General features: G+C 34.3%; 5 protein-coding genes and 1 long non-coding RNA gene across 12 annotated transcripts in view; 2 read left to right on the top strand and 4 right to left on the bottom strand.

Annotated features, from left to right (window-relative positions):
* The window catches only part of RhoGEF2 (Rho guanine nucleotide exchange factor 2), a 34,455-nt gene extending 30,510 nt beyond the window's left edge, over positions 1-3,945 (bottom strand). For 4 of the 5 annotated variants that reach the window (XM_008192548.3, XM_008192549.3, XM_015977607.2 and 1 more), the window contains exons 1-4: positions 3,645-3,945; positions 709-905; positions 584-633; positions 479-536 (exon numbers count right to left, since the gene is read on the bottom strand). In XM_008192548.3, coding sequence (XP_008190770.2) covers positions 479-536; positions 584-633; positions 709-905; positions 3,645-3,676 — 337 coding nt within the window. In that variant the 5' untranslated portion in view covers positions 3,677-3,945. The remainder of the gene's footprint in view (positions 1-478; positions 537-583; positions 634-708; positions 906-3,644) is intronic. The other variant, XM_008192551.3, reaches the window with a different exon arrangement.
* LOC135266867 (uncharacterized) lies at positions 3,111-3,876 on the top strand. Its single transcript, XR_010335070.1, has 2 exons — positions 3,111-3,313; positions 3,357-3,876. It is a non-coding gene; the product is annotated as an uncharacterized LOC135266867 (long non-coding RNA).
* Positions 3,946-5,549: 1,604 nt separating the features above from the next.
* On the bottom strand, positions 5,550-8,888 carry LOC656333 (B9 domain-containing protein 2). Its single transcript, XM_008192552.3, has 8 exons — positions 8,562-8,888; positions 8,288-8,413; positions 7,952-8,234; positions 7,547-7,905; positions 7,265-7,495; positions 7,057-7,210; positions 6,804-7,003; positions 5,550-6,755 (listed from the first exon to the last, which is right to left on the bottom strand). Exons 1-4 carry the CDS (start codon positions 8,647-8,649, stop codon positions 7,872-7,874), a joined length of 531 nt encoding a protein of 176 aa, XP_008190774.2. The 5' UTR covers positions 8,650-8,888; the 3' UTR covers positions 5,550-6,755; positions 6,804-7,003; positions 7,057-7,210; positions 7,265-7,495; positions 7,547-7,871.
* Positions 8,889-9,049: 161 nt separating this feature from the next.
* Positions 9,050-12,116, top strand: LOC656414 (serine/threonine-protein kinase VRK1). 2 transcript variants are annotated; one of them, XM_962947.5, is made up of 7 exons: positions 9,050-9,170; positions 9,318-9,353; positions 9,406-9,733; positions 9,782-10,252; positions 10,303-10,688; positions 10,947-11,407; positions 11,453-12,116. In XM_962947.5, the coding sequence occupies exons 3-7, from the start codon at positions 9,439-9,441 to the stop codon at positions 11,727-11,729; spliced, it is 1,890 nt and encodes a 629-aa protein (XP_968040.3). In that variant the 5' UTR covers positions 9,050-9,170; positions 9,318-9,353; positions 9,406-9,438; the 3' UTR covers positions 11,730-12,116. The 2 variants fall into 2 exon arrangements, with proteins under 2 accessions (XP_968040.3, XP_015833094.2); XM_015977608.2 differs by having other exon boundaries at positions 9,082-9,353; positions 9,782-10,249.
* Positions 12,113-19,689, bottom strand: Cpsf160 (Cleavage and polyadenylation specificity factor 160). 2 transcript variants are annotated; one of them, XM_963024.4, is made up of 18 exons: positions 19,332-19,688; positions 19,063-19,277; positions 18,343-18,659; positions 18,046-18,296; positions 17,814-17,995; positions 17,411-17,704; positions 17,079-17,357; positions 16,104-16,242; positions 15,885-16,057; positions 15,139-15,838; positions 14,928-15,091; positions 13,356-13,790; positions 13,156-13,308; positions 12,927-13,103; positions 12,609-12,882; positions 12,429-12,558; positions 12,277-12,382; positions 12,113-12,227 (listed from the first exon to the last, which is right to left on the bottom strand). In XM_963024.4, the coding sequence occupies exons 1-18, from the start codon at positions 19,501-19,503 to the stop codon at positions 12,147-12,149; spliced, it is 4,242 nt and encodes a 1,413-aa protein (XP_968117.1). In that variant the 5' UTR covers positions 19,504-19,688; the 3' UTR covers positions 12,113-12,146. The 2 variants fall into 2 exon arrangements, with proteins under 2 accessions (XP_968117.1, XP_064214296.1); XM_064358226.1 differs by having other exon boundaries at positions 19,063-19,689.
* Positions 19,690-20,744: 1,055 nt separating this feature from the next.
* On the bottom strand, positions 20,745-25,060 carry LOC103312284 (uncharacterized). The gene is made up of 8 exons (XM_008192556.3): positions 24,924-25,060; positions 24,342-24,693; positions 24,100-24,292; positions 23,720-24,050; positions 23,388-23,672; positions 21,404-21,693; positions 21,226-21,357; positions 20,745-21,175 (listed from the first exon to the last, which is right to left on the bottom strand). The coding sequence occupies exons 2-8, from the start codon at positions 24,682-24,684 to the stop codon at positions 21,025-21,027; spliced, it is 1,725 nt and encodes a 574-aa protein (XP_008190778.2). The 5' UTR covers positions 24,685-24,693; positions 24,924-25,060; the 3' UTR covers positions 20,745-21,024.
* Positions 25,061-27,752: the final 2,692 nt, after the last annotated feature.

Genomic DNA, 27,752 nt, shown 5'->3' with positions numbered 1-27,752 from the left:
TGATAGACGTAAGCCCACCTGCTGGCCAACCAAACCGCACCTGGATTCCGTGCATACGATGCGCACAAATGGTGGGTAAAAACCACAAAATTAGAAATGATATCATGAATAAGTTACCCGTATTTCCACTATTAGTGATTTTAATTAGCGCGTATCTTTATTTCATAAGCGACTGAAATTTATTATAAAAAACGACGTGTAGCGAATTTTACCGAAGATTGGTTTAAATATATCTTTTGCTCAATGAATTAGTTTCAAATAAAGCCAAACACGCACGAACACACCGTGGCTTTATTCAGTCACTGATTTGGGTTCGCAGGTACGGATTGGAGTAATTGTTGGAAGTCAACATCTGTCACATGGACAACAATAGGATTCGTTTGATTTCGAGCGAGTTCGTTTATTTGCATGACCGTGTACAAATACAAATAAAAAGCCTCTCTTCAGTACAAATAATTTTGCGCGATAAAATACTTACATCTTATTAAATCGACCACATCCGTGTGTTTGGACGATATCACGTTAACATCATTGACCTGATAAGACGAACAAATTATTTTGAAACACAAATATTCGCTTTTACCTTGATTATTTTATCACCAGCGTGCAAGCCCGCTTTTTCGGCAGCTCCTCCTGCAACGATTACACTTTTCAGTGGCATTGTTTACAAAACGATGCGTAAAAAATTAGTTATGAATGGACAATTACCCTCTTTAACACTTTGTACGTATACTGGGTTATCACCCGAAACCTTCATGCCATATCCTCGTTCATCGCGATTAACAACTACCTGGACAACAACAACTGACTGATTATGAGTATCCATGAGAGATGAGGGTCTGCCCGCAGGAGACATGGTGGGTATTGGAGACGTCCTCCGGGTTGATCCATTTGCTGATTGAAGTCTGCAATCAAATAGTTTTTAATGTCACCTGTTAACGAAAATAGGCCGCGTGTGTCAGTTACCTTTTCGCAACACCACTCTTATAAATTAATAGTCTATTTTAATGAGTAAACAAACCCGTGTGATGAAACCATTAGGATTTTTTATAATACGTCAAAAATCACTTAAATTAAAATAACAAATGTGGCCCAATTCCAATTTGACAGGGCATGAATCAATCTAAGAGGCAGTTCTTGTCGGTCAAGGCCTTCAAGTGCGAATGTATCAAATTTCGCACCGAAGATGAAATGTTAAATTTACTTGAAAATCAAGGTGACAAATAAAAACCTCGACACCTCACATTGTCAAAGGTTTGAAACGATTCTGTTTTCTAATTTTACAAACTGTTTGTTCCGAGAATCCTGCTAAGGTCGAGCTAACAAAAGCAATTGTCACCTCCAGATCAAAACTCATTTTTATTAACACGTCGATTAATACGCCTAGTTTACACTTCAATTAGCTAGAGGCTTGTCCAAAAGTTAGAGGGAATCTACAAAGACTTGTTCTCTAAGTCTCTAATGAAATAACCAGAGAATTGTCAGTGTACTAAATTTAACAAAACTCAATAACTACACCCTCTTTGGAATTTGAAAAAAAATTGTAAACATGATAACCGTTTAGATGTTACATTGATTATTTTTAAAGGTAAAGGTTTTAATTTTGCTAAAAAGTCAGCAGGAATGAGGGGTGGCTATAAATCCTTTTTCACTCGTATTAAATTTATTTCAAATAAAATACAAAAAAGATGTTAGACAACACGATTAATGGAGAATAATATTTATATTAGGAAAAATAAATGAATGTTGTAAAGTAGGCACAACTCTAAAACCCGTTCAGTGAATAAAAATAAACTTGGGTGTTAGATTTTTATACCCACTTACTAAAAATCCAAGTAGCTCAAGAGAATTTAACCTGTGCATGCGGAAAGTTCCCATGCCTTATTTCCACATAAAAATTGTGTAGTACTTTAACAACATTCTGTAGTTCAATTTTTTTGTTTCCATTTTATTATCTAAGCGGAAAGAAAAATGTTATTAACGTGATGTCACCCAATTTCCGAGATTTGTGGTATTTCTAGTGGTAGAATCTTTATGAATCAAATTCCGTTTCCTGTTATTAAAATCTACTCTTTTGTTTGTTATGGTCACCACATTTAACTTTTAGCCATTGGCTAAAGGGTGTTGGTATCATTTTTTATAACTGACTTTGAATAAAAGTTTTGCAACTAAACAAAGTTACAAACAAATCGAACAATGGCACACAATTAATTTCAACAAAAAAAGAAAACAAACACAAAACTCGTTAAGAACCGATTTATCAGTAACCACGCGGGTATTTAATACTAAATAAGTTGTAAAAAGTTCATTAACAGTTGGGTGTCATTTGCATACATTGTCTTTGCATTGTTTTGGTAATTAGTAACGAAAAATTACAAGCATTTGCATTCATGACTACCATCAGGTATAAATTAATGCTTTAAGCAATGGGGTAAACTAAATGTAAACAAAAATTCATAACTTAAAAACTAAAAAACGGTTTGTTCCAGTGAATTCAGCGGCTCATTTTCTGTATCAAGATTTATCGAAACCAAACTTTCTTCATTATTTTTCAACTATTCATAGTTATTCCCTTAGAATTGAGTGTTTCTAACGTAGAATGACCTGCGGAATCCAAATTTACAAGAATTAAGTCTCTACGACCAACCGTTAGGAAAATATCGTCAAAAATTTAGACTCGGCACAATTCGTCTAAACCAAACTTTCTTCATTATTTTCCAACTATTCATAGTTATTCCCTTAGAATTGAGTGTTTCTAACGTAGAATGACGGGCGAAATCCAAATTTGCAAGAATCAAGTCGCTACCAGTAACCGTTCGGAAAATATCAGCAAAAATTTAGCCTCGTCAAAATTTGTTCAAACCAAACTTTCTTCATTATTTTCCAATTTTTCAAAGTTATTCCTTTAGAGTTGAGTGTTTCTAACGTAGAATGACCTACGGAATCCAAATTTGCAAGAATTAACGACTAACCATTCGAAAAATATCATCAAAAATTTAACCTTGTCAAAATTTGTCTAAACCAAACTTTCTTTACGTAAATGTAAACAATTAATCTGATACTATCTCTGCTCTATGTCCAATTTTTTCAGTTAAATATTTCGAAGCAGGTCCTACTCATCCATTCTAAAAATAATAAGTGTTTATTTGGTAGGCAGTACAATTGGCCTAATGTGTGATAATTGATTAACTAAAAATACATACAATAAATGACAACACCTAATAGAAACAGCTTATCACAGGCGTTTAACGTGTTAAATGCAAGATAATGAATATTGATGCGGTTACTTCCAATTATTCTCTGATATCTGGATGTGAGTAACTGTTAACAGTTTTAGTTTACATAGCAGTTCATAGGAAACAATGAAGGAATATTAAGTAATTGGGGCACCGCAAGAAGTACTTGAACCCGAACTTTCTGGAAGCCCCAACGAGCCGCAAAATTAGAATTTTCGTGAAGATAGCACGTAAAATCTCGTAAAGTTCCAAATGGTGCGCGCATTTCTTTAGGTAACAGGTATGTACACACAGAGCATCGGTGACGTAAGTAGCTAACACTAGGCCATTGCAACCATCAATAACAATTAATAAACATTCCTGTAATTCGATAAGTGGTCACGCTGGCTCTCTGCTGCTTCCACATACCTTTCAGTTAAGGCAACCGTCGTATTATCCATTTTGCCCTAGAATCGCAGATAGAGTTTTAAACGAAGTAAATAATAAGAACTGTCGTCGACAACAGAACACATATCGATTGTTCTCGAAGGCTAACATCACTAACACGAATTTTACGCACTCAACATATCACTAACACCGGTCGGGTTCGCCTTCGCGCCAAAAATTTTCGAAATCGGTTCGATTAAGGCACTTTTTTCGATCGCAAACTCAATCACAACTCCGTCGACCAACAAGTGTCAGCCATCTTGGGTAATTCCCGAAGAGGATTCTGCGCAGAGGAAGCACTGGGAGAGGGATTTTTTCCAACTTTTTTTTTTTTCAGGGAAATGCCTAAAGAAATAACAGCGAATTTAATTTGGCTAATAGCGTATCATTAGCCGACGAAATAACAGTTTTGTGCTAAACCTAACATTAAGGTGTTGGGCACAAAAAGCAACTTTGCTTACACCCGTGATGCTAAATATACCGCGTTAGCTGTAGCGATGCTTTCTAAACAATTTACAAATACAGATACATTTATCTTGAAAATCGAAATTGTTTCTATTTTTATTCGATTACAAAAACACGCCGCTGAATACATCAAATGTTTGTTATAAATAAATAAAAGCGAGATACCACGTAATTAATAATACAAATGAATCACCGAAGATGTTATCACAGTTATATTTGTCAAGTTTGTTATTACTATGACATAAGCACAGCCAAGGTATTCCTCACTTTGTAGGTATATTACCCATAAAACAATTATAATTGATTAATTAATGATTTATTTTCGAGATTCGAGATAAAACTTCTCTGGATACAAGCCATATTTTACTGCTTCTCCCATTAGAATAATCAATTATGTTTTACTATTACGACACTATTAATTATAGCATAACTCAATTATCAAAACGTATTACAAATTGGCTTTTTAAGTCAGATGTTGTCACGAATTGTAAAAAAAAAGCAGTTTAAACCATTTTTTTCAATATCTATATCCAGAAAATGTTGGTTTCATGCATGTTGCTCCACATATGGACGTATCACAGCATTGTTTGAACATGGGACAATCAGCACTTGACCGACAAAACTGGGGGGTTCGACAACTTATCCGAGCTTCTGGACTTGCTGGGGTTGGACAACCAGACGGATTTAAATCTGCAATTAAATAAGTTTTAAGTAATAAATATTCCAGTGCATGAGTCTAATAATCTAATTCTATATTAAGATTTTTTTCACATGCATAGAGCAAACGTTGACAGGTAAATATACTTTTAGCAGACTATATCGCCTTGTAGGTATGGTGTAACAATCGAAATTTAAACAAGTCAGAACAATAATACTTACATTCACAACATCGTTTCTGGTATCTGCAGCAATATCTATTGACGATATCACCACAATTTTTGCAAATTCTGTCAATACTGTTATTCTGCGTAAGCACTAAACCAAAACTCAACAGTAATAAAATAAAACAAGTTTTGAGAACCATCATGCTGCATGTTATCAGTAAATCTAATCAACTGACTGGTCTTCAGTGAACGATCTTTAAAATTCTAGTAACAAAAAATTATGCAACAACAGCACCATCACAGTATACGCGTCTAGAATTATAAAGCAAACCTAATTTAATACCAGTGCCAGTGTCTATCGTTGGGCATAGTTTTTATTTTTTAATTCGCAAAATATCAAGTACCTACTTCAATAACTTTAGGAATAGATGATAGATATAATCTACTAACAAAGATTGAAATCTGCTTGAATTTACGTAATTTTAAAATTGCGTTTGTGTTGTTATCTCATTGAAATCGAAGATATGATCAAATAAATAAATAAATGTATGATTTTTGAATGGTGGTCGGCCTATAAATAAGGCGAAAAATATGAAACTTCTCTTGAAACATTTTATTTGAATGTGAATACAAAAATCAATCCTAGTACTATTACATTCATAAATAGTGCTTGCCTAACACCATGATTATCTATTTTCACGAAAGGGTAAAAGAAATCATGAGGCAAGCGAATTTTCAGACTGGGTGGATCAACGAGTTTCCTCATTTTCTTAGTAGTGATGTCGTGAAACATAACTTGTGCACCTACTTTAATATTAAACCGTAAAGTTTGGTTTAAAGCAAAAGTAAAGTTTTGAAAATTATCAAATTGAAAGGTAGTCGCTAAAATCTTTTCCTGATTGATAATGTCGTCGAAATCAACTCTAGCATGAAAAATCTCCGTTATAAGTAATGTTGTGATGTTACCACATTTGAGAGATTTATTTTGAAGGTCAAATTCGCCCCAAGTTCGATTTAGAATGTCATTAAGATCGTTTTCAAACATTGGTCTCAGCCAATCGCCAATATTGTAAATGTATGCGTTACCGAACAGTGCAATCACTCTATTACTTAATGTACCATTTGTTACTTTTAAGGCCCAGTATTTGAATACTGTGTTCTGTACGGCAATGCATACATTTTTCGCCGAGAGATTTTTGATCCAAATATAATCATTAATTTCGCATCTTAGATACATATTATAACCGAACTCAATCGGAGTATATTTGTGTTTACTTAGAACGCACACACCCTCTGAATTTACAAACGGCAAAACGAGGAAATTTTCGGTAAAATCCGAAGGATTTCGGTATAGCTGTAATTGTTGTTTGTAACTTGTTGCATTGCTAGTCGAGTTCGTATTATTTATAGGAACATTTATAGAAACGATATTTGCGATTAAGATTGGCTTGCCAACTAAATATCCCGGATTTCCACTAAGGTGCGATGAATAGTTCAAAGTATGGTTCCACCAAATAAAATTAACTTCAATCGTTTGGGAAAACTCCATTTCCTGGTGGTAATAAAAAGTGGCACTTTTCAGAATCAAGTAAAGTTCGACTTTTATCAAACCGTTGCTACCATTATGATAAAAATTGTATCTAACGTTTTGTACTAAATTAATACAAAACAGTTCGTTGTTTGCAATGTTAACTTTGCAGCTCGATTTTATTCTCGTGTCGTTTGGCGATATTTGGACGCAGTCTTCAAAGTCTTCGTTGCATATTTTTGGCCGAACATTTAGACAAACATCTTTTGTACAATTCTGGAAAGGAATAAGTCTGTTTGGTTTCCATAAAAGTATAGTACCTACCTTGAGAAAATTTTTGTGTTTAGACACATTTAGCAAACCAGGATTTGCAATTATTGTCATGTTTCTGAAAAATGTGTCGGCTTTTAGATAATAATTATCTGCGGATATGTTCGTATGACTACAGCTGCTCTTGACGTCAATTAAATATTTTATATCTTCTTTGACCACGCAACTAGTTACCACAAAACTCTTAAGAAATTCTACGATTGAAAAATGGTTATTTAGATTATTGATTTAAGATTTGGAGACTAACGTAAGTTTTCAATTGTGTTATTTCTTAAAATCAATAAAGGTTTTCCATAAGTATAGTTGAAATAATTGAATATTTGACTATCTTCATGTGTAGGCTTTGGCCAATTAAATTTATTTTGTCTCTCGAATTGAGCATCTTGTAATGACTTCAACGGCTGGAATTAAAGTTGTAAAATTATTTTTATGATTTTTTTAAGACTTTATCTTACTTGCTTTCTTTGGACTATGTAACTTGCTGGTAAATTACTACGCACAATACAAAATAGTCCGTTTTGGTTAATTTGAAACTCATGAGGTGTCTTATTAACGTAAATATGTTTTACGTATTGGCAATATCTAGTATCATATTGACGGAAATCTTCTTCACAATGATCAAACACAAGTTTATTTTCTAAGGAACAGTCTTTGTCGCAACAGCAATTCAGATCACAGTAGTCGATCTAAAATCATGCGTAAAAATATAATTTATTAGGGAACATATAGATACTTACAGTTAAATCACAAATACACAAATTCTTGCTTGATCGTTCCGATGTTTTTATATGAAAATGAAAAAAGCTCGCGGGAGTCGGGGTTGTGACTAAAGCCGTTGTTTGTTGAGTTGGAGGAACAGTTACTGAATTATTAGTTGAATTTGCAAAACAAGAACTGTTGGCTTTGCAAGTAGTTGTTGGAACAGCGGTTGTGGACACAATTGGTGACGTTGTGCCCTTTTTAACATTTGTTTCACTTGACTGGGTTGTGGTCACATTTTCTAAACTTGTGCTTTTTAACAAAACGCACAGTATTAAAACAGTCGGTAAATTGTTAAGTAGTTTACTCATATTCCACTCCATAATTGCTGAAATTTCTGAACAAGGACTCGTCATTATTACTGTTTTGTGCCTTATTATTACCTAAGTACAACACACAGTTCAAATGAAACAACTCCCATAGCCTCCGTAGAGAGTTTATAACGTTCCCCCGAAGAGAAGATCAAGTCTGGATTTTTTATTTGATACCCACCTCCCAGAAAATACTGCACAAAACGATCTTTTATTGTACCAAATGGTCTCCAAGTGTAGCAGTCCAAAATATGGGTCCCGGGAGTTGTAGGAACTGTTATGAAACCGTAACCGAAAATGTGACTCCGGCCTAGCCAATCTAAGTGATAAACTTGCAAATAAATCTTAGGCCAACCTAAAATTCGGACTCATTAAAAAAATAAACGACTTTTTTGAAAAATTATAAACCTTGAAGTCCAGCAGTGGCTAGGTGAATATCTATTGGATAAGACCACTTGCAAACTTTACCAAACTGAGGTGATGTTACTTGAGTTTGACCTTCCTTCTTCCCAGAAATAACTTTCCAGTTATTACCTTAAAATTTTATAATAATAAAAATAAACATGAACTGACTGACAGAGCAGTCGATTTTAGTCTTAAAACGATAGAAATACTTATCGAAAAGGCAAAATAAGCGTCTGTTTGATACAAAAATCAAGAAAAGAAGTCAAGAGAACCTCACCTACTTGGAGATACCATTTACAGAACAAATTCTGCTTTGGAAAATCTTTGGCTTCAGTTATTTGCCCAATTATGTGCACTTCTGCCATAAGGCCAGAATACCATCAAATGATAACTGTTTTCACAACAAACAAAACTGAAATAAAAGAACCACCTGAAGAAAATGCCAAACATAAAAACAATATTTTTGTTTACAATACTGTTTTCCGGTTGCCTAGCAACGATTTTCAAATATTTTAAGGGCGGGGGTCAGTTTTGTGTAGGAATAAAAAATAAGCCTCCCATGACTTGATACAACAAATTGGATTCTTTGCAATTATTGTTGTTATAGACAACAAAATGAGTGATTCATCAGTTGCCAACAAGGCTGTTGGTAGTCTTTTTCCCAAATTTAATTTTCTTTTCGCAAAAACCCGTTTTTTATTTAATGACTTGTGCGCAAAAGCAGTGAGAAATTGCAGTGCGCGTGCGCGCTATCGACAAATCAGGAGGCGTTTCAATTGAGCGAAACGTGAAGATGGCCGTGAAAATTGTCAGTGACGTTTCTTTCACCTTTTGATTTTTGGCAAAATAACAGTTTTTACCACTTTTCTAACTTGTTGTATGAAAAGTAAGTATTGTTTCTTATTGTTTACAACCGGGACGTGCCACTTGACCTTGCTGTTGTCGTTATGTAAATGATAAGGTTATTGGGGAAATGTCGTTTGATTTTGAAATCTTGTTGTTATTTACATAAAAAAAACGTTTCTTCTTGAAGGGTCCTCTGTTTGGGTAATCACATGAATTAGGCAGGGTAAGGTATCTCAAGTGAAACCGAGCGAAAATCTCAAGCCTCCATGTTGTAGATTGTTTATAGACTTCACACTTTCGTTAAAATAATGCCGAGACGTGCTAACAACAGTTCTTCGGAGAATGATCCCCCCAAAAAGAAGACTTGCAGCAACTCCTTTGATTTAAGACATGGGGAGTACCTAAAAGACATCACAGGGAAGCAGTGGAAATTGGGGAAACCTGTGGGTGTTGGGGGCTTTGGGGAGATCTACCTGGCCTCTGATGTCCTCACCAAAGAGGTCAAGACTGATTGTCAGTACGTGGCTAAGGTGGAAAGCCATAAAAACGGGCCGCTTTTTGTCGAAGTCAATTGTTACCTAAGGATTGCTAAACGCGAAATGAGTAAGTCAATAATTTGCGGAAAAATCGCATAATTGGAATCGTTTCTAGTTGAAGAGTGGAAGCGAGCAAAGAATATAAGTTCCCTCGGAATGCCCCACTATGTGGCGTCAGGTTCCCACGTCCACAAGGGTGAAAAGTATCGTTTCTTAATCCTCCCGAAATTTGACAGAGACTTGGAAAAAGTCCTCCAAGAGAAGAAAATCCTAAACCTTAAAACAGTGCTCACAATATCCCTCCAAATAATTGATGTTTTGGAATACATCCATAGTAAAGGCTACATGCACTCCGATATCAAGGCATCTAATATTCTTCTAAGTAACCAAAATAAGCCCAAACCAACCGTCTGTAAACGAGTGTCAAGCGGCTGCACACGAGTATCAAGCGGCTACACTTTCACCAGCCGTCTCCGTGCATGTCGCAAAAAACCAACCAGAATCACTAGAAACTTAAGGCCGAACGCTAAAGTCGCCTTTTATCTCGACGACATACCAAATTTTAATCAAATCTTCACTAATTGTGGTAATTGGTCGTAATGTGTGTTAATCATTAAACTAATCATTTTACTTCAGTGTATGAAAAACCAACAACAACACAGGACCAGATTTATCTCCTTGATTACGGTCTGGCGTCCAAATTTCTAACATCAAATGGCGAACATAAACCGTTTTGCGTTGACGAACGTAAAGCTCACGCTGGGACTGTTTTATTTTGTTCGCGTGATGCTCACAAGGGGGTGCATTCGCGACGCTCAGATTTGGAGTCTTTGGGGTACAATATTATTTATTGGCTGACTGGGACTCTGCCATGGGCTGGTGATGCAGACAACCCGGAAATCGTAGCCAAAAAAAAGCAAAGAGCTATGGCTGATGTGGAGTATTTCATGAATTACTGTTTCAGTGAATATCCTAAGTTTTTGGAAGAATATTTTAAGTATATTCAGAAACTGGAATTTCAGGTACGTGTTTAACTACAATTACGTGTTCTTGAATCGTAGCCTACGAAAAAACTAGAGGTGTTTTTGTGAAATTTTTTATAATTAAAATTTATTAATTACTATTAAGTAACCGCAAAAAAAATCTTGTGAAAACAAAACACACTTGAGTATGAAATATTCAAATAAACGCATAGTATTTTGCATATTTACTGAGTATCTAATTATAATTTAAACGAAGTATTCGGAGTTGAAATAAATTACATGTGTATTTTTTGGTAGGAAAAGCCTGACTACAGCTACTGTAAGAAGCTCTTTAGGGAAAGTCTGAAAACGAACGGTTACAAAGACGATTCGCGCTTTGATTTTGACAATGTGCAAAGAAACAAATTACTGAAGCCGACTAGAATCAGGAAGAGAACTAAGGAAAATATCAGGGCACGGAAATATATCCACACAATATCACGTCTACCTCTACAATCAAACATCCCCATTAAACCACTTCTGAGAAAGAAGGTAAAAAATAAGAAAGTAAAACCTAAGGCAAATTGGTTTGGGGAGCTCACTGACCCTGAAATAATACTGAAACAAGCTCGTAAAAATAGCGAAAATACTGACGCAAACTTAGCTAGTAACGTTGCGGAATTAGATATAAATGCCTTGAACCCAACGTACGCTATGATTGAAGTTTATAATAAATGTAGGGAGAGGATAGACGCATCACCCACTTACAAGAGTGACAGGTTGGTCAAAAAAATTGTTTATTTGTTTTAATACTTGGTTTGCAGTTGTATAGAAACCGTGGATGGTTACACATCTGCGATGATGTCTGTGTTAGAGAAAATGAAAAAGAGGAGAGAGCTTGAGTTGGAAGAAATGGCTGTGAATCTCAGTAATACAAGGAGTGGCAGAGTTCAGAAAAGAATTCGTAAACCCAATAGGAAATATGAATCTCCAGACTGGTCGCCTCCTCAGACACGAACCTCGAAACCAGTGATGAAGAAGGATCAAGCACGTAAGGTAAAAAGTGGAGTTTTGAGGAGGACTTACAGTTTAAGAGGTTAAGTTTAACTACTCGTTTTTACGTTCGTGTATTAACTATTAAGACTGCAAAATTTGTGACTAGAATACTGAGTTGTTTGTTTCAAAAAATGTGCAGTAGATTTGATTGTAAATGAATAGTTTGTTGATTGTAATAAATAAACAGTTGGCGCTCCAATTAATTATCAACTGAAATTATTTCTTTAATTGTGCTCCATATAAGTACATTAGTATGATTCGCTTGTACCGCGCCAATTGTTTCTTAAGTCTGAAGTTATAGTTAATTCGGCAGTTGTGTTTGTTCTTGATTTATATTATCGTTTTAATTCATCTCAGCGCAAAATAGTGTAAAATTCTTGTGGTAAATTTACTGTGATTTTGACTTATTGTGAAATAAAACAATGAAATGTGTGATATCTTTTATTTTGGTAAAAAACGAACTTAAAAATGATTTGTAATTTTCTGAATGTCCGATAGATCATCAAGTAACTCCTCTAGTTTAGTTCCTATCTTTTTCGAAACCTGTAACGTTGCTTTTAGTAAATAAACGAAAAAATGATAAACTTATTACTTCTAATTTTTCTGGAATTGATAACTGTAGATAGTTGTAGACGAGTTCACCGTCAATTACAGATCGGGCCGGATTGGTCTGAAGCTTCTTCCAGCTTTTGTACGTCCTGGAAAAGAAATAAGCCACCGAACAAACAAATACGAAAATTTCACCTAAATGCTTTGGGATTTAATCCAGCAATGTGTGCTCCTTGGGAGACCAGCACATTTTGCAACATCAACAGTCTGCGGTAAGTTTTTTCAGGAACCGGCATTATGTAGCCAAGACCTCCATCCAAAGTTGCTGCAACAACGTTGTTACATTTTGAAAAATAATTTTTCCCAAACACTTACCATACATAGTGATATGGCGCTTGTCAGCGCCCGTTAAATTTTTCTTGTCTTCTCCCAACTCACCAAGTTTGCACTTAATCCTAAAGAACGAGTTAACAGCTTGTCCCAAGTGAAAATCAGCTTTGCGAAGTAGCCTTTGCCCCCCTAAAGACTCCCTCGATTCGGGCTGATACATGTACAAAACCAAATTTTTTTCACTGTCTGAGACAAGAAAGCCCATCGTTGTGTTATCGATCATGTACTCAACCGAAAATACCTCACAGGGCCGAAAATCCTAGCAAGAAATTAGTAACTTGTGAAGTTTATTTGTTAACACACCCTTGAAACAAGTGACAACGTCCGGTATTCCTCTTGAAAACGGAGGAGTGATATGGACTTGTAAACATCTGCCACAAGCAGCAAACTCTTAATTGTTAGAATCTGGTGCGTGTATATTTGCGTGTCTATGAAGGCGACACCGACCAAATCATTGTCTTTCAACTGCCAAATATAAATCTACAAATTAAATTAATTGGTGATTATTGAGTCATTAGAGCAAAGCGATTACTTTTTGCCCCACTGCTGAGACTAGAAAACCTTTGACTTGGCTTAGGGCCGTAACAGGCCCTTTCTGATCCTTGGCATATATTTCCTTAAACCTGTTTTTGGTCAGAGGTTGGCCCGGTTCTGGAACCACCTCAATGATATCAAAAATCAGAATCTGCAAAAAACATTTTACAAAAAATTTGGCTCAAACTTATTATTTACCCGCCCACGAGACGTCACATCCTCTCCGTAATTATAATTGGTCCCCACTGCAATGTAGCCTTTCAAACCCGATCTTGTGCCTTCATAAGCCAAAGAAACGTTTTTCAAACAATTCACGTGCTCCCACTCGTCTAAATCAATTTTAGTATTGGGGATCACGTCCCAAGATACTGGCGAAAATAGCATGAGACTGAATTTTTCCTGAAGGGGGTATGGAAATCGGTCGCCTCTGTCTTCAACCGACAATTCTTTGTCTTCGCCGTTGAATTTGTAATATTTGTTCGATGGTTCGGCGATGCTTGTAACCAAGCAGTAGGTTTTTGATTCTAAATGGTATGTTACGAAGTGTGGGGTGCACCTGAGGGGGACCTTACGGACCGGCCAGGCGGCGTCGTAGCTTAGGTGGGTTGGGAGAACTCCAATTCTCAACTCAGACTAAAATGTTTGCGTTTATATTTTACTAGAAACCAGATGAAAATAGCCCTAACTGTATTTTTTTAAATAAAATTAACCCGTTTAATGATAAATTGTGATTTTATTGTTAACTGTATAAAAATATTTCAGTAATTTATAATAGGCGTGAATAATACAAAAATATAGTACAAGTGAGTGCAAAAAAACACAAATTGTGGCATTTACTTAATTTATTTATTTCCTGAAAAATTATCTGTAGATTCCGAAAATTTCATTTCATTTGCCAAAAAATCAAACAAAAATTATTCTTTTTGGCAAAATGAAGAATCAAACTAATTCACATGTAAGTCTTTCTTACGGGAAATTATTTTAGGATTCTAAGATGTCTTTCTTTTTCATCTACAGCTAACAGTTTTTAAGATATCGGTCAAAGTTTAGTTCCAGAAGATAAAGATTACGTGGAGTAAGATATGAGTATTTATTATTTTTTTATTTAAGGTAGACATCTCAGCTAAAAAACTACAACCCATTAACACCGAATCTCATTATTGATAATTAGCATCCATTGGTTAAGCTTACTTAAGATTTATTAAAGAAATATTAATTTAATTTAAAACTTGAGAAACTTTCCTTTTTTAGCACAAAAAACGAAGGCTTTACAACAATCTCAATTTTCGGGTAGGCACCTAAAAGTTTAATCTAATTAATCTTTAATCTAAAAAGGCCACGTTATTTCCTATAGAAAAAAATTATGAAAATTGATGTGTAAAGGGCTAAAGATAAGAAATAATTATTATAATCTTACTGACTTTTTTAAAGGAAATTTAATTCACTACAACTTGCTGCATGTATTTTTTAAACGTATTCGCAGTCGGAGCACAAATTTTAATTATTTCTACTGTTTTTATTTGAAAATTATGAAAATGTAGGTAATATTTTCTCAATTTATTAAGAATTTGAGGTTCAGTGTAATTTTTGAAGATTAAAAATCAGCTCAAACGCGTTAATTTTACAAAAATGCAGGTAGGACTAGTTATTCCCTAGTTAAGTAAAAGTAGAAGTTATTGGAAATTAGAGATTCTGAAAGTAGACTTAAAATTACGTCTAGTTTTTTTTGTGGTGTGACCTAAGCAATGATCGGATTTAACTTTAATTTACCTTTCTGTTGAAATAAAGAAAACCTTGTGGACAGTTCACATTATTAAAAGCCGCAAAACTGAGCACTTCGCCGTCAATTGTCATGGGATGTGTCCTTAGCTCGCCCCTGGCTGACATAAAAATCCAATGTGGGTTGGCCCCACATACAAAAACGCCATTATAACCTGCCAAAAAATTAATCCCAATTTTCCCTAAATCAAAAATAAATCACCTGCAATGTTGGTAAAGTATCGCATTTTAATAATGCGCTCCTGTATTGCGAAAAAATCCGAATCTTCCGTGTCAATTCTCCCAGACACATTTGGCGAATAAATCAGCGAATGTTTGATTTTCCTGAAGCGCATTTTCAAATTCCCTCTCGGAAACCTAAACACTTCATAAATGTACAAATCGCGCTCCAATCTGACCATTAAAAGTGGTCTTGAGCCGTGGTTTCCCAACGCAACGACGAGAATTTCCTTAACATCGAACTGCCTCTGGATATTGGCTTCATGTGCCGCGGAAATGGGTGTCGAGGCTGAAATCGTCACCGATTCCAAATTATCGACCAGGACTTTATGACCGAAGCACAAATTCGTGATGTAATAACACAATTTAAAATCGGGGATTGAGTAAATCTCCAAATTGGAATTTTCGCGTACGACGAAAAGCCAATACGAAGGCCGGACGTCCAACAAATATTTTTTCCACCAGTTGTAGTAAACTTTCGGTTTGGGCTGTGGTGGGTTCAGAGTTGGCATTTTAAAATCGCTGTCGTCTCCATAGAGCAGATCGTCCTCGTTTTCCACTTCCATTTTCGTCTCGGATTCGTTTATGAAATGCTCGGGGATGTGCGTGAAATCCTCGGGGATTTTCGACGTGAAAAGGCCCGAAACGTCGCGGTACATGCATATGGTGGTGACGGGGGGCGACTGCAAATTTTGCTTCACTTTTTGAAAAATCATATAAAATAGTTACGTTTGACAGAGTTGATTTGCTTATGACTAGTTTAGCGACCCCTCGGGCTTCCCGGAGCATGAGTGTGATCACTTGACCGTCTGTTGTTAGTAGGGAAATGTAGGGGTCGACACTTGTCACGTGGACTATGGGGGACCCCAATTCCAGGGGAATGTGTTGCAATTGGTTTATCCCTAAGAATTTTTTTTATCAATGATTTATAAAGTGGGGGTGTCTTGCCTTGTAAAAGTCGCACAGCGCTGCTTGTAACCTGCACAATGTACTTCAAGTTTCCTAAATTACCAGCGTAAACGGTCGGGATGTGAGTGGCAAAGCCCGTATTATCGATTTCGTTGATTTCGTCACCCGTTTGCAAAATCTACGAATTTATTTATAATTATAACACAATTATTAAGAAAAAAAAACAATACTTATAATAAAAATAAAATAAAAAGAAATATAGGCTATTTCCTAAAACTGTCTTTCGTGGAAACTTGTAAGACAAGGGCTTTTATTGCGTGAAAAATATTTTATCGAATGTAAGATGACTGATAAATTTAATTCATTTCAAAAGAGAAAATTTAATATATTTTTTTCAGTTAGATTATAAAAAACTAGTCTCATTTAACTGCTAAAAATTCATGCATAGAAATTTGGGGTCAAATAAATTCGATATTTTAAAAAATAAAAAAAAATAAATGAAGCGTCTGAAATTAAAAATAGGAATTAAAGAACAAACGTTTATAGCAAAGGGCTCTGTAATTAAATTTTCCAAACATAAGCTTTTGCGTTTTCTTAAAAAAAATCCTCTTTATTAATCTTCTTACGTTTATTTGAATTTTTAATGTTCACTTAACTAATAATTTTTTGGGTCATATTTTTATGGATTTTTGTCACAAAATAACAGATGACACAGTAGTTAAAAATTAGGAACAATAAATTATAAGGAAAAAATTCACAGGCATAGAGAAAAATACAAAGTATTTTGTGTAATTACTGAATTTTTGACATATGGTAAAAATATACTTTAAAAAGACCAACCTGTATAACAAACAAAAACTGAAAACAAGAAAAGAAAAAAAGAAAGAAATGAATTTTCTGGTTATTGCCTTACCACTTGTATAATAATTAATAAACAAAACTGAAAACAAGAAAAGGCAAAAAATGCTTAAATAATTATAAAAATACGACTGAATTTCCTGGTTATTGCCTTACCATAGTGCCGTCCTCTTGACTCAAAATGAGAAACGCATGTTTGTCCTCCCCGGCATGCACAGTCCACATATTGGAGCACCCAGGTAGCGTAAAAGTGGTCACAATTTGCGGCCTTACAGACTTCTGTAACACACAAAGCGCCCCGTTTTTCCCATACCCTGCTGTTGTAACAAGTTCCAAATCTAAATCAAGGTTTTCGGAAAATTCCTCGCTCAGAAAAGCCGGTTCTCCTAGCGAGATATTGCCACAAGGGCCAATGTTGAGTAAACTATCACAGACCTAATAAAACAATTAATAATGTTATAGAATTATTTTTTGTGTGTTATTATTACTTCAAAGACGTAGCTTGATATTTGAAGACTGGCTTGCTTTTGATTTCCGTACACTTCCAGTTCTTCCGGATCGCGAATATCTAACACATCACTAGCCATACAATCGTTTAACGTGTCCAGGACTTTATCGTCCTCATTTTCACTTGTACTATTGCTAGCTTTCAGGCGTTTGGCGCTCGGTTCGATCGTTTCATCCAGAGTTATGACTTCGTTGCATTTTTCAGTGAAGCGCAAAAGAAGGGAGTTTCCGAGGCGCGAGCCGAGGAACAAAAAGTTGTTCTCACATACAGAGATCTAAAATCGCATTTTTGTATTTTTGTTTCGAGTAAAAAAATCATAATTTAAACTGAATTTTTTTAACTAAGTCTTATAATTACGTGTTATTTCAAAATATTATACTCACACATGTTGTGAGAACACTGGCTGCAGCTTTCTCAAAATGAAAACTCCTAACATATCGCATATTGTCTGCCAGCAAAGTTAGGACGTAAAGTTCGCCCCCTTTCAGAGACAAGACAATTGTATCGTCTTCCAAAAACGTGGCTTGTGCACAATCTAGACTTATACATAAATCGTCCTGCGGTTCTAGAAGAAATAACAGATAAAACGATGTTTATGAAATAAAAATTTCATACTTAATGGAAAATTTGTTGAATTTTCGGCAATACTGTTCAAGGAAACCCCATACGGTGGAATACTTTGATTTAGATAAATTAGTGCATTTACTGCAAAAATCAACGTGCCACCGAGCGGTTTTTTAATAGGGACGGCTTTTACACAATCAAACGGCAAATTTGCAACACTCCAAATAATCGGGTGCACTTTTTGCTGCAAGTTGAGGGAAATTGCAGCCATGGCACACGTATCAGTTCGCACAGCGACGCGCCTAAAGCAACAATTAATACTTATGTGAGGGTTAATGTAACAAATACCCAGCAAAAGTTTTCAAAGGCTCGAATAAAATCAGGAGCGTTGGTTCGTAATAACCGTGCAAGAACTGGATGTCTATTATGTTGTCAACTTTATCGATAAAGTCCTTTAAAACAATCATATATGAGGCCAAGATTGGCGCTTTTGAACCGTAAGCTCCACCAATCATTGGCTTAATATCAGCATCGGTGTCATCAATTGCGTTTTCACGCCTGAAAGGAAGAACTACCAATTTTCGGCCGAAAACGGTCATAACAGCGCAGCGGTTTTCAGGATCAGCTCGCACCATAGGCACATGGTAATGGTGGGTCCAACCGTCCTAAAAAATACATAATAAAAAAAAAAACAAATTAACAATAAATTAAGATCTGATAGCCAAACAAAAATTTAATAATAAAGAATTCCAAAAAAACTCATTTTAATTGAGAGCAGACTTCTGATTTAGCTGATAGAGGATCTGAATTAGTTTTTGATTTCTTAAAATATTTTTTTGTTTGATGAGTGTCAGAATTTTGTTTGTGAGAATAATTTACGTAATATTATTTTTAAATGCTACTTTAGATTTATTTACTTTAAAAGAGAAATTGATTGAAATTGAACCGAGACGAGTAATTGATCTAAACCTTAATTTCAATATCAAGTAACTGAATTAAGTACTGCTTCTCATTGTAAATGTAAGTAAGTATTGCAATGAATTAGTTAACAGTGCTTAGTTTAAGCACCTTCATGTCATCTTCCTCAAAGTAGTGCAAGCTCAGAGTCTTCAAATCGTGCGTTTCGGGGTCATATTCCACCACTGATAATTTTGCGTCTTTGAACGCTAATAACAGAGCGTCTCTGGGCGAGTTTGCAAGATTTACGCTTTGCATGGACATGATATTTCCAAACAAAGTGTATTGAGCCACACATTCTAGCTTAGACTTCGGAGGGTTTGTTTCTAAAAATGTGGAAAAGCAGTGTAAACTGGTGAAAATGCAACGTTTTTGCATACCATTAAATTTATCAATTCTGGTTTTTGTGTCAATGTCTGGGATCAGGCGAAACACTTTGATTACGTTGGCCCCTGACGTAACTAAACTTTTCTCAGACTTGCTGAAAAAATGGCACGAAATTGCGTGTTCCACCCCCGTGGCAGGGTGCGTTTGTTTACAAATAGAAAACATTGGAATAATTTAATTTGCAACAAGAACACACGGGAAATTGTTTAAGTTGCGGAATTATGAATAGTTTTGTCGGTTTAGCATATTTGGGGGCTGGAGTTCATTCAGTTTATTTTGATTTGTGAACTTTATTTGAACCATAACCTAAAAACACAAAATTGGTGTGTATGCGGAAAACGTCTGATACTGTAGAAACCTGTGGTTGCGAAAACGTAAACTTAACAATTAATTTATATTAAAAACGTAATATTTTTTGTAAAAAACACAAAAAATATAATAAAAACACTACCTTTAACGTAAAGTTTACATTAATATTTATTGTCTTTAAACAATTACTTAAAATTTTCGAAATTATGAACTTTATAACAATTTTGGTTTCCATAATACCGGCTGATCCAGAAATACTAAGTCTGTTGGCAACAGATTTGAAAGTATTTGTGTATATTTTAAATAATAATTATTTTAAAATAATAAATTGCAAAATTTTTAAATACATTTTGGATTAAGATTACAAAAATGCAAAAACATAAAATAACGTAATGACTTTGTTGCGATCATGTTATATACAAATAATACATATTACAAATTTTGACCAGATGCTGCGTTATCTCTATTTCTCTATTTCATTACATCTAAAGATTTAAGGTTTACGTTTGAAGTTATGTTGCACTTTTACGTTCACGTCCATAAGGGAACTCTAGTTGACAAAAGGTTTTTCTACCTTTATCAGGTTGGGGGTCTTACGTTTAAATTTGGAGCCTTTATGTATTTATGCTGCATTATTTTCTTATTTTTTCGCCTTATTTTCTTATTTCTGCCGGTTTTAAATGTCTCCTCTTTACGTTTACGTCTATGTGTTTTCACAATCTTTTATTTTTATTTGCGTGTTGTTTCACTTACCTTTTCTACAATTTTTTTCATAGAAAAATTGTTGCCGTGATCCGGGTTCGAACACCCGACCTCCCCCGCCGAAAGTGGCGCTTATACCACTGGGCCACCGGGGGCCCTAAGTAGTGACCGTCTTTTGCAAATATTTTAACACATTTTTTTTAATTCTTTAAAGTTAAAGCTCTTCTTGCATTCCTGTGATTTCGATACGAATTTTAAATTTTTAAAACTTTGAATTTTAAATAATTGTCGCATTTTAATTTAAATTAATAAAATTTTCAATACGAGGCATTTATTTAGTTTTCCACAATAATTTTTAAAAACAAGTATAATTTAATTAACACAAAGAAGCCATAAACATAGAAACAATTTATTAAAAATACATGAGCAATAATCATACAATCTTTATAATGTAACAGCTAATACAAATCGTAAGAAAACAATGATCAATATTCTATAAAATTTATAAATCGTATGAAACTTGTAATTCTATAAACAGTTAGAACAACTATTGCCTGAGAAAAACCTAACTACAAACACATTATTTTGAGCAGGAAAACATTCTGATCACAGCTATTATTAGAAGAATAAGGCCACAGCATGATAGACAAAAACCAAAAGTTTAAAACAATGCATCTAAGCCACTTGATTCTCGATGCCCCTTGTTGGATCAAATTTAAGCAGATTCGGATTGCCAGTAATTCCCAACTCATTTTTGGCCGATTGGGCACCTTCTAGTATCCTAGTTAGGTGAAACTGTTGCAAATTTTCAGTATGCAAAGGGCACCTGCACAAGTAATGTCAAAAACAACCACAAAAACCAAACAAAAAATATACCGTCCAGCTCCAAAGTGCCTATAATCCGTCACAGCTTCCCCACAAACATAGCACATCATGGCACCACAGACGCAAGTCATTTTATTACAGCCTGATTCTTTGTAAAATTGTTTAGAGCATTTCCAACACTTCCTGCAATAATAATTTGCATGAAACTTTGCAAAAAAAAGGCAATTACCTGAGAAGTGCCTCAGTCATTTTATTTTCGATGAAAGTTCGCATTTTAACATCTTCGTCGTATTCGATTTCGTTGCATCTTTTAGGCACGTGGGACCTATGGCGACAAAGGCGGCATGTTTCAGCCATGCATTCAATGTTGGCACACTTAAAAATCTTGTCTCCTTCGTCAGGGATCATACAGAAATCGCAGAATGGACAAGTTTCCAAACCGTCAATGTTGGCATTGCGTATTTCTTCGATTTGTTTTCGGTGCCAAACGCCTTGGAACACTTTACGGTCCAAAACCATCTAAGGAAGCTTATTAACTAAATGCCAATCCACTTAGGATTCTAGCTATTTTATTCACAATCACTTTATTTAATTTATATAATGTTTAAATTTTAATCTCACGTAAGTAAGTGCCGGTTTATAGCAAGCTTTGTTAAAATTTATTCGTTGTTATAACAACGCGAATGGACCAATCAATTTGTTCAATTTGGTCACGTGATCAGTTAATCGCGCATTAAATTACCGATTAAACTAACGACGCTTCTGTGTAACATTACAAGCAAATGCAGTGTAAATGACAATTCGGAAATAAAATTAACTAGACGCCCTCTGGTGATGACTTTTGAACTATGTCGAAAACAGTAAAGAAATTTTCGTAATGCCGCATTTAACTGACATTTAATGAATTGTTCAACAATTTTGCGTGTTTAGTGTTAATTACTTACATTAGAGAGAATCACTTTAAACGTACGTGGTGGTAAATACTAGCTTTGACTTTGGTTCTGTAGTTTTTCGTGGTATAAAGTGTTTATTGTTGGAACTTGAAAGTGGATAAAAAGTGAAAAATATTTAAATTTTGATTACAAAGTGTTATCAAACAGTTGTCTAATTAAAGATTATAAGTAATGGATCACAGCGAACACAAACTTTGGCTCAAGAAACCAATAAATTAGTGAAGTGTTATGAATTTTACGTTAGAATTTTCCACTGAAAAAATCATGAAATGCTGCGGTAAATCTACAAAACTACAATAAAGATTAACAACTGCTAATACATTTAAACGTAAATTATGCCAAAAGGTAGGCTTTTCAATGTCTTTGTAATAATTTTCCAATAAAGAAAGTGAACCAAACAATCATTCGTTATTCGTGTTTTCCTCGTCATTTCTCATTTGTCAACATAAGTTTCTTGCATCAAAGATGCAATAATCATTCCGCATAGGCAATGTAATAATTGTGAAGCCCCAAAATTCGGACAACGCTCAAAATATCCGAATAAACATTTTCCCGCCATTTATGGTTACTGTTTTCGACCTAGCTCAGTGGCGCCCCCAACGGTAATTTTATTTCCGAATAAAAATTTAAATTAGTTGAATCCTCGATGAATAAATTTTAATTCGACTTCTAGACAGCAGGTTTAGAATTGTTTTAGTTAATTATTTTTTAAGACCAGCGACATTTATGTAACGTATTTTTTTCACAAAACAACATTTAAGCATTTAAGTATTTAACAGCAAACACTGAATAATTCTGTTTGACAATTAGTTTTCGAGATAAAGTAAAAAAGTACTTTTATTTTCATTATTAGGTTTTTTTTTTCAATAAGTATTAATAATTGCTTTTGTCCAAACATGTGGATACTCAGTATCTTTTACTAAATTATTATCAACTGATCTTTTCTGAATTAACTAAATTTTTACATAAATTCCGTTGTTGTTTACAACAGAAAATGCGCTGAAGGTTTCAGAATTGCTCTGACAAGTAAAAATACAAAAGCCTCCAAAAAGCTATTTTTTTGTAAATTTTTAAATTCACTAATTAAATAAATACTAAATAAATTGCGTAAAAAATGAATCTCACATATTACATTTTCTACCTGAAAATTATTGGCTTATTCCAATCCCTTATGCATTACAATTTTTTCTGAAAACTGTAATCGCAAAATTATTGACTGTGAATAAAAAAGCTCATTATTTGAAATAATCATCTACGCACGTGTAGAGTCGAATAATCAAACTCTGAATCACAATCTGCAAGGCAGGGAAACCTCGTTTCCTCCTTCCCTATTACGTTCTCAGCCCCAGATCTGACACAATCCTTGCAAAAAATACATCCCTTGATGCAAAAATAACACTCTTCTGGAATTAAATTATCGTCGAAACAGCAAGCACAAGTTTGCAAAAGCCCTTGTTCTCTTGCTGCCTCCAAGGCAAGTCGGTACTTATCGTCTTGTTGTTTCAACATTTGTCTAATCTGTTTCTCGTATTTAATGAACGCAACCTGAAGCTCAAAATTAGCAAAAGAATTGCGGGCAAAATATCAATTACCTCTTTCAGTAACTCGATATTTTTGCACTCGTTTAGCTCAACAGCCGGCCTAGGGTGTCTAAATGCTTTGGTCAAAGTTTTCAGTTTGTGACAAGTTTTCACCAAATTTTTGCCAAAGTGGTCGAAAATCTTGACAATTTCGCGCTTACGTAGGAATAAAAACTGGTTATAGAGAAAATTTAAGGCAAAATCTAGATCATTTTCGTCCACTAAAGGAGATTTGCGATTGGGGTTCGTGAAAATTTCAACCGGATTTGGAATTTCCTTGAGATAAGCTTCAACTGAAAAGTTTTTTTCGTACAAAGCTACCCCAGCTGCCAACTCCTTATTCCTGTAGAAACATAAAATGTGTTAAAATATTAAACAATTGAACAAAATACTTTAAATATTCCTGCATTGTGGGATAATTGTTTTCTTGAATCGCATTTTCTATGAACTGTTCCAACTCTCCTGCAGGTCTATTGACTAAAACTCTCGCTTGGTTTCTTAAATAAATTGGATCAGCGTTTGGCAGCATTTGCTTGAGGTGTTCCCAAACGTCCAACGGGTCTTTATCAAGTTTAACGTAATCAGCTACAAGATAACTCATGAAGCTAATATTTTGTGAGCCAGAAAAAAATACTTTTAGATAAGTCCTCTACAACTTGGTCGAAATCAAAAGGGTCGTAGTTTTGGCAAAATTGGGTTAAATAATTGGGGCAAATATCAGGGAACAGCATTGTCAGCCTATCAAAGCACTGACTGAACTGCCTACTGTTCGGCTGAGTGACCCCAGCAGCCCCCTCAGAAGTAGAAAGTGTTGAGTCTCCTGACTCTACCAGAAGATTAATCATTTCCTCTAAATTTTCCTCAGGTGTTAAAGAATTGTTGTCCAGAACAATACTAATCGCATTATCTATTTGTTGTTCTGATACGAAAGAATCATCAAATATTTGACTCAACTGCCGCTTGTATTCACAAGCCATGATTGTAAACTGAAATATAGTAAAAAAATAGCAACAGGTGAATGTTTAAAATAGGTTGAAATGCACGTAAAACTACTCCTACAGATTAATTATCTACGTAATCTACGCATAAAACGACCAGTGGCAGGACAAAAACGGGGAAATCCCATGGATCAGCAATTACAACTTTTCTGATCCAAATGTACGATGACCGATTTATTTTCAAACTGATAAGTTTACCTCAGGGTTCAAATACTTACAAAAATTAGCAAAAAAAGTAACAAATCAAACTAAACTTAACCTTCCTCCACCATCACATTTCATCACAATCTGTCGATATCGAAGTTTCGTAATCGCGAAATGTGCAAAAAAATGTTATGTGGTTACGCAACTAACAATACGCACAAGTATTTCACACTTAGGTAGCAATGCGTTTTAGTTTATGGTCTCTTACGTTATTTTTAATTTGTTCAAATACTTAAGAAAATTAGCAAAAACGCATTTTTTTAGCTTTTTAAGCAACGAATTGTACGAGAAATTGTTTGGGCTAAACAACTAATAATACACTCAATATTAAAAACAGTCGTTTCAGATAATTTTTCAAGTTCGTGGCGGTTCCCTTTAGTTTAAATAATTTTTTTAAACTCTATTTTTAACATTAAATATGAGTGTCTAGCAAATTATACCAAGAAGTACCACGGAAGAGGCATTAGAACAAATGTGACCGAAAGCGAAAGCAATACAGTGCTGGGAGTGTTTTTTGCAAAAACACATACAAAGTGTTTTTTGGTTGTATTTAATTGGAGTGTCTTGTGACATATTGGTGTTTATAAGCGAGATTGTGTGTTTTTGCAAAAATAAAATGGCATCTTATTTATAAAACTGCTTTGGTAAATTAAAATTTAATTCACAATTAAATAATTTATATTAAGTTGATACTTATATTTGTGCCACTTAAAATTGGAAAAGACGAAGTTAATCTCAAATTAAAATTTGTAAATTGGTTTTTATTAGTGTTTTTATTAAGTTAAAAAAAATTTTTAATTGTGCTTTTTTGTGGGAGGGTATTTGCCGTGATTTTGGTTTTATTTGATTCCAAAATTATAGTAAACTTTCGTATAATTGGTTGCCTATACAACTTGTAAAAATTTATAAAATTTTTGAAATCGAAAATTTGTAGATAATAAAGTTATTTTAATAAAATCATTTTTAACAATATAGATTGAAAAAATACAAAGGTTGCAAATTTTGCACGTGTTTTAGTCTGCAATTTTCAAAAATTTACAGATTGCTGTAATGCACTGTTTAGTATATTTTATAGGTTCCTGTAAAATGGTACTTCGACTTCTTCGACATTTAAAAGTTAAATACAAGGTTAAATGTTAAAGTAAATTTTACAATAACGTATAGTAAATAGTACATTAACAAATGTTTTATAAGGGTTAATTTGGCGCACGAAACCCAAGTTAGAAAACGAGCCGCTGGCGAGAAGAGTTTGCGCTTATCGCATTATATGCTACTGAAGAAATAAAATCCGACTTTGGATTCATGCTGAAACACATTTTGTCGAACGTTTGGTTACTTCCTTTATGGCTGACTGAAATGTGGGCTAGGTTAAACGTATTCGTCTTATGGCGTTTTCAATGTAAAAGAATTGTCGCTGTAATTAAGTTATTTGAAAAGATATCAACATCGTTTCAAAACTCAATGTATCTTAGAAATGATATTTACAAAATGGCCATTAGAAAATTTTAAAAAATCTAGTGCTCAATAAATTATGGCTATTTAAATAAACACGATTTCGAAATAATACACGTATTAAGACACCAAGACTTCAAAATGAAAAAACTCTCCGGCCAATCGATAGAGATTTTTATTTTAAACACCTTGGTATTTTTAATTTTTTTCTGTTATTAAAAATAAGCTTAATATCGCGAAAATTTTAATTCATTGGAAGCACAAAATTCCTTGGGCGATGATTTATAGCAGTTGACTAGACAAATCCGCAGAAAGATTTACAATGGGACCGGAGGGTCTGGGTCTGAGTAACAGACCCAAAAGTAGGTACCTGCTAAAAATGATTAGATTTGTCACATCTCACTTTCTTGTTAGTCTTATTCATCGAAACAATAATGACTTTTGTTTCCGTTGAAAAAGGAATTTGGTCGAGATTAACAACCAACCCAGAGAAAGTTAAACCATGTAACCAGAAAAGGGATTAGCCGCTTAATAATAATTTAAGGGTTTCACGTTATTTATAATTGGTATTACAATAGGTAACTTGTTTATCTAATAATTTCTTTATCTAAGAGTGGTATTTAGAAAGCACTTTATTTGTGAACACACACCAGGCTAATTTTCTATTACCCAGAAATTGTTAACGTAAATTTAATTGGTTTTGGTTTCTCTTTTTCAAAAATCAAAAGTCACTTCTAGAAGCACCTAACAAAACCCTAACTAACGTGCTTTGTTTACTAACTTTAATTTAAAACAGTAAACTCGTATTGCGTGACTATTTCCTAAACTATAACGCTTTGGAGCTATTGTGTTTTAATATAAAAATTGATAATAATGATAATAATTATAGCATTAAAAAAATTCGCACGACTTTGTTTCGTCAAAAAATGACACCTACAATAGTGAGCAAAAAATTTTGGACACTTTTGTCATTTCATTGTCAAAAAAGATAGAGTAGTATTGCCCACGATTATTTCTGCTTGTTGTTTTTGACAGTACACTTTTTAGTAATTAAAAAATAAAATTAAAATTAAGTAAAAAAAGATGAATAGCAATTGCTTAATTGTGTTCTTTGACCTAAAGATTTTTTTGTTAATTCTCTACTCTACCAGTGACCATAGGTATTTAGAGTGTTATTCGTTATTATACGTTATTCGTTTTTATAAAATTTACATTCTTGGGAAAGTATAGTTATTGCTATTTAAAAGAGAAAACACCAACCCCCTACATTGGAATCTCCCTAGAGTGGTAGGGGGAAGCTTCTGCTAATATAAGACGTGCAAAACTATGTAATTTTTAGTAATTTTTAATTACTGTTTAACAGTTCGCTGTGCTATTGTGTGGAGTTTGTG

Source organism: Tribolium castaneum, chromosome 1 (assembly GCF_031307605.1).
Source record: "Tribolium castaneum strain GA2 chromosome 1, icTriCast1.1, whole genome shotgun sequence".
Lineage (NCBI taxonomy): Eukaryota > Metazoa > Arthropoda > Insecta > Coleoptera > Tenebrionidae > Tribolium > Tribolium castaneum.
The sequence above is the reverse complement of the archived record's forward strand: the minus strand, read 5'-3'. Positions and strand labels throughout refer to the sequence as shown.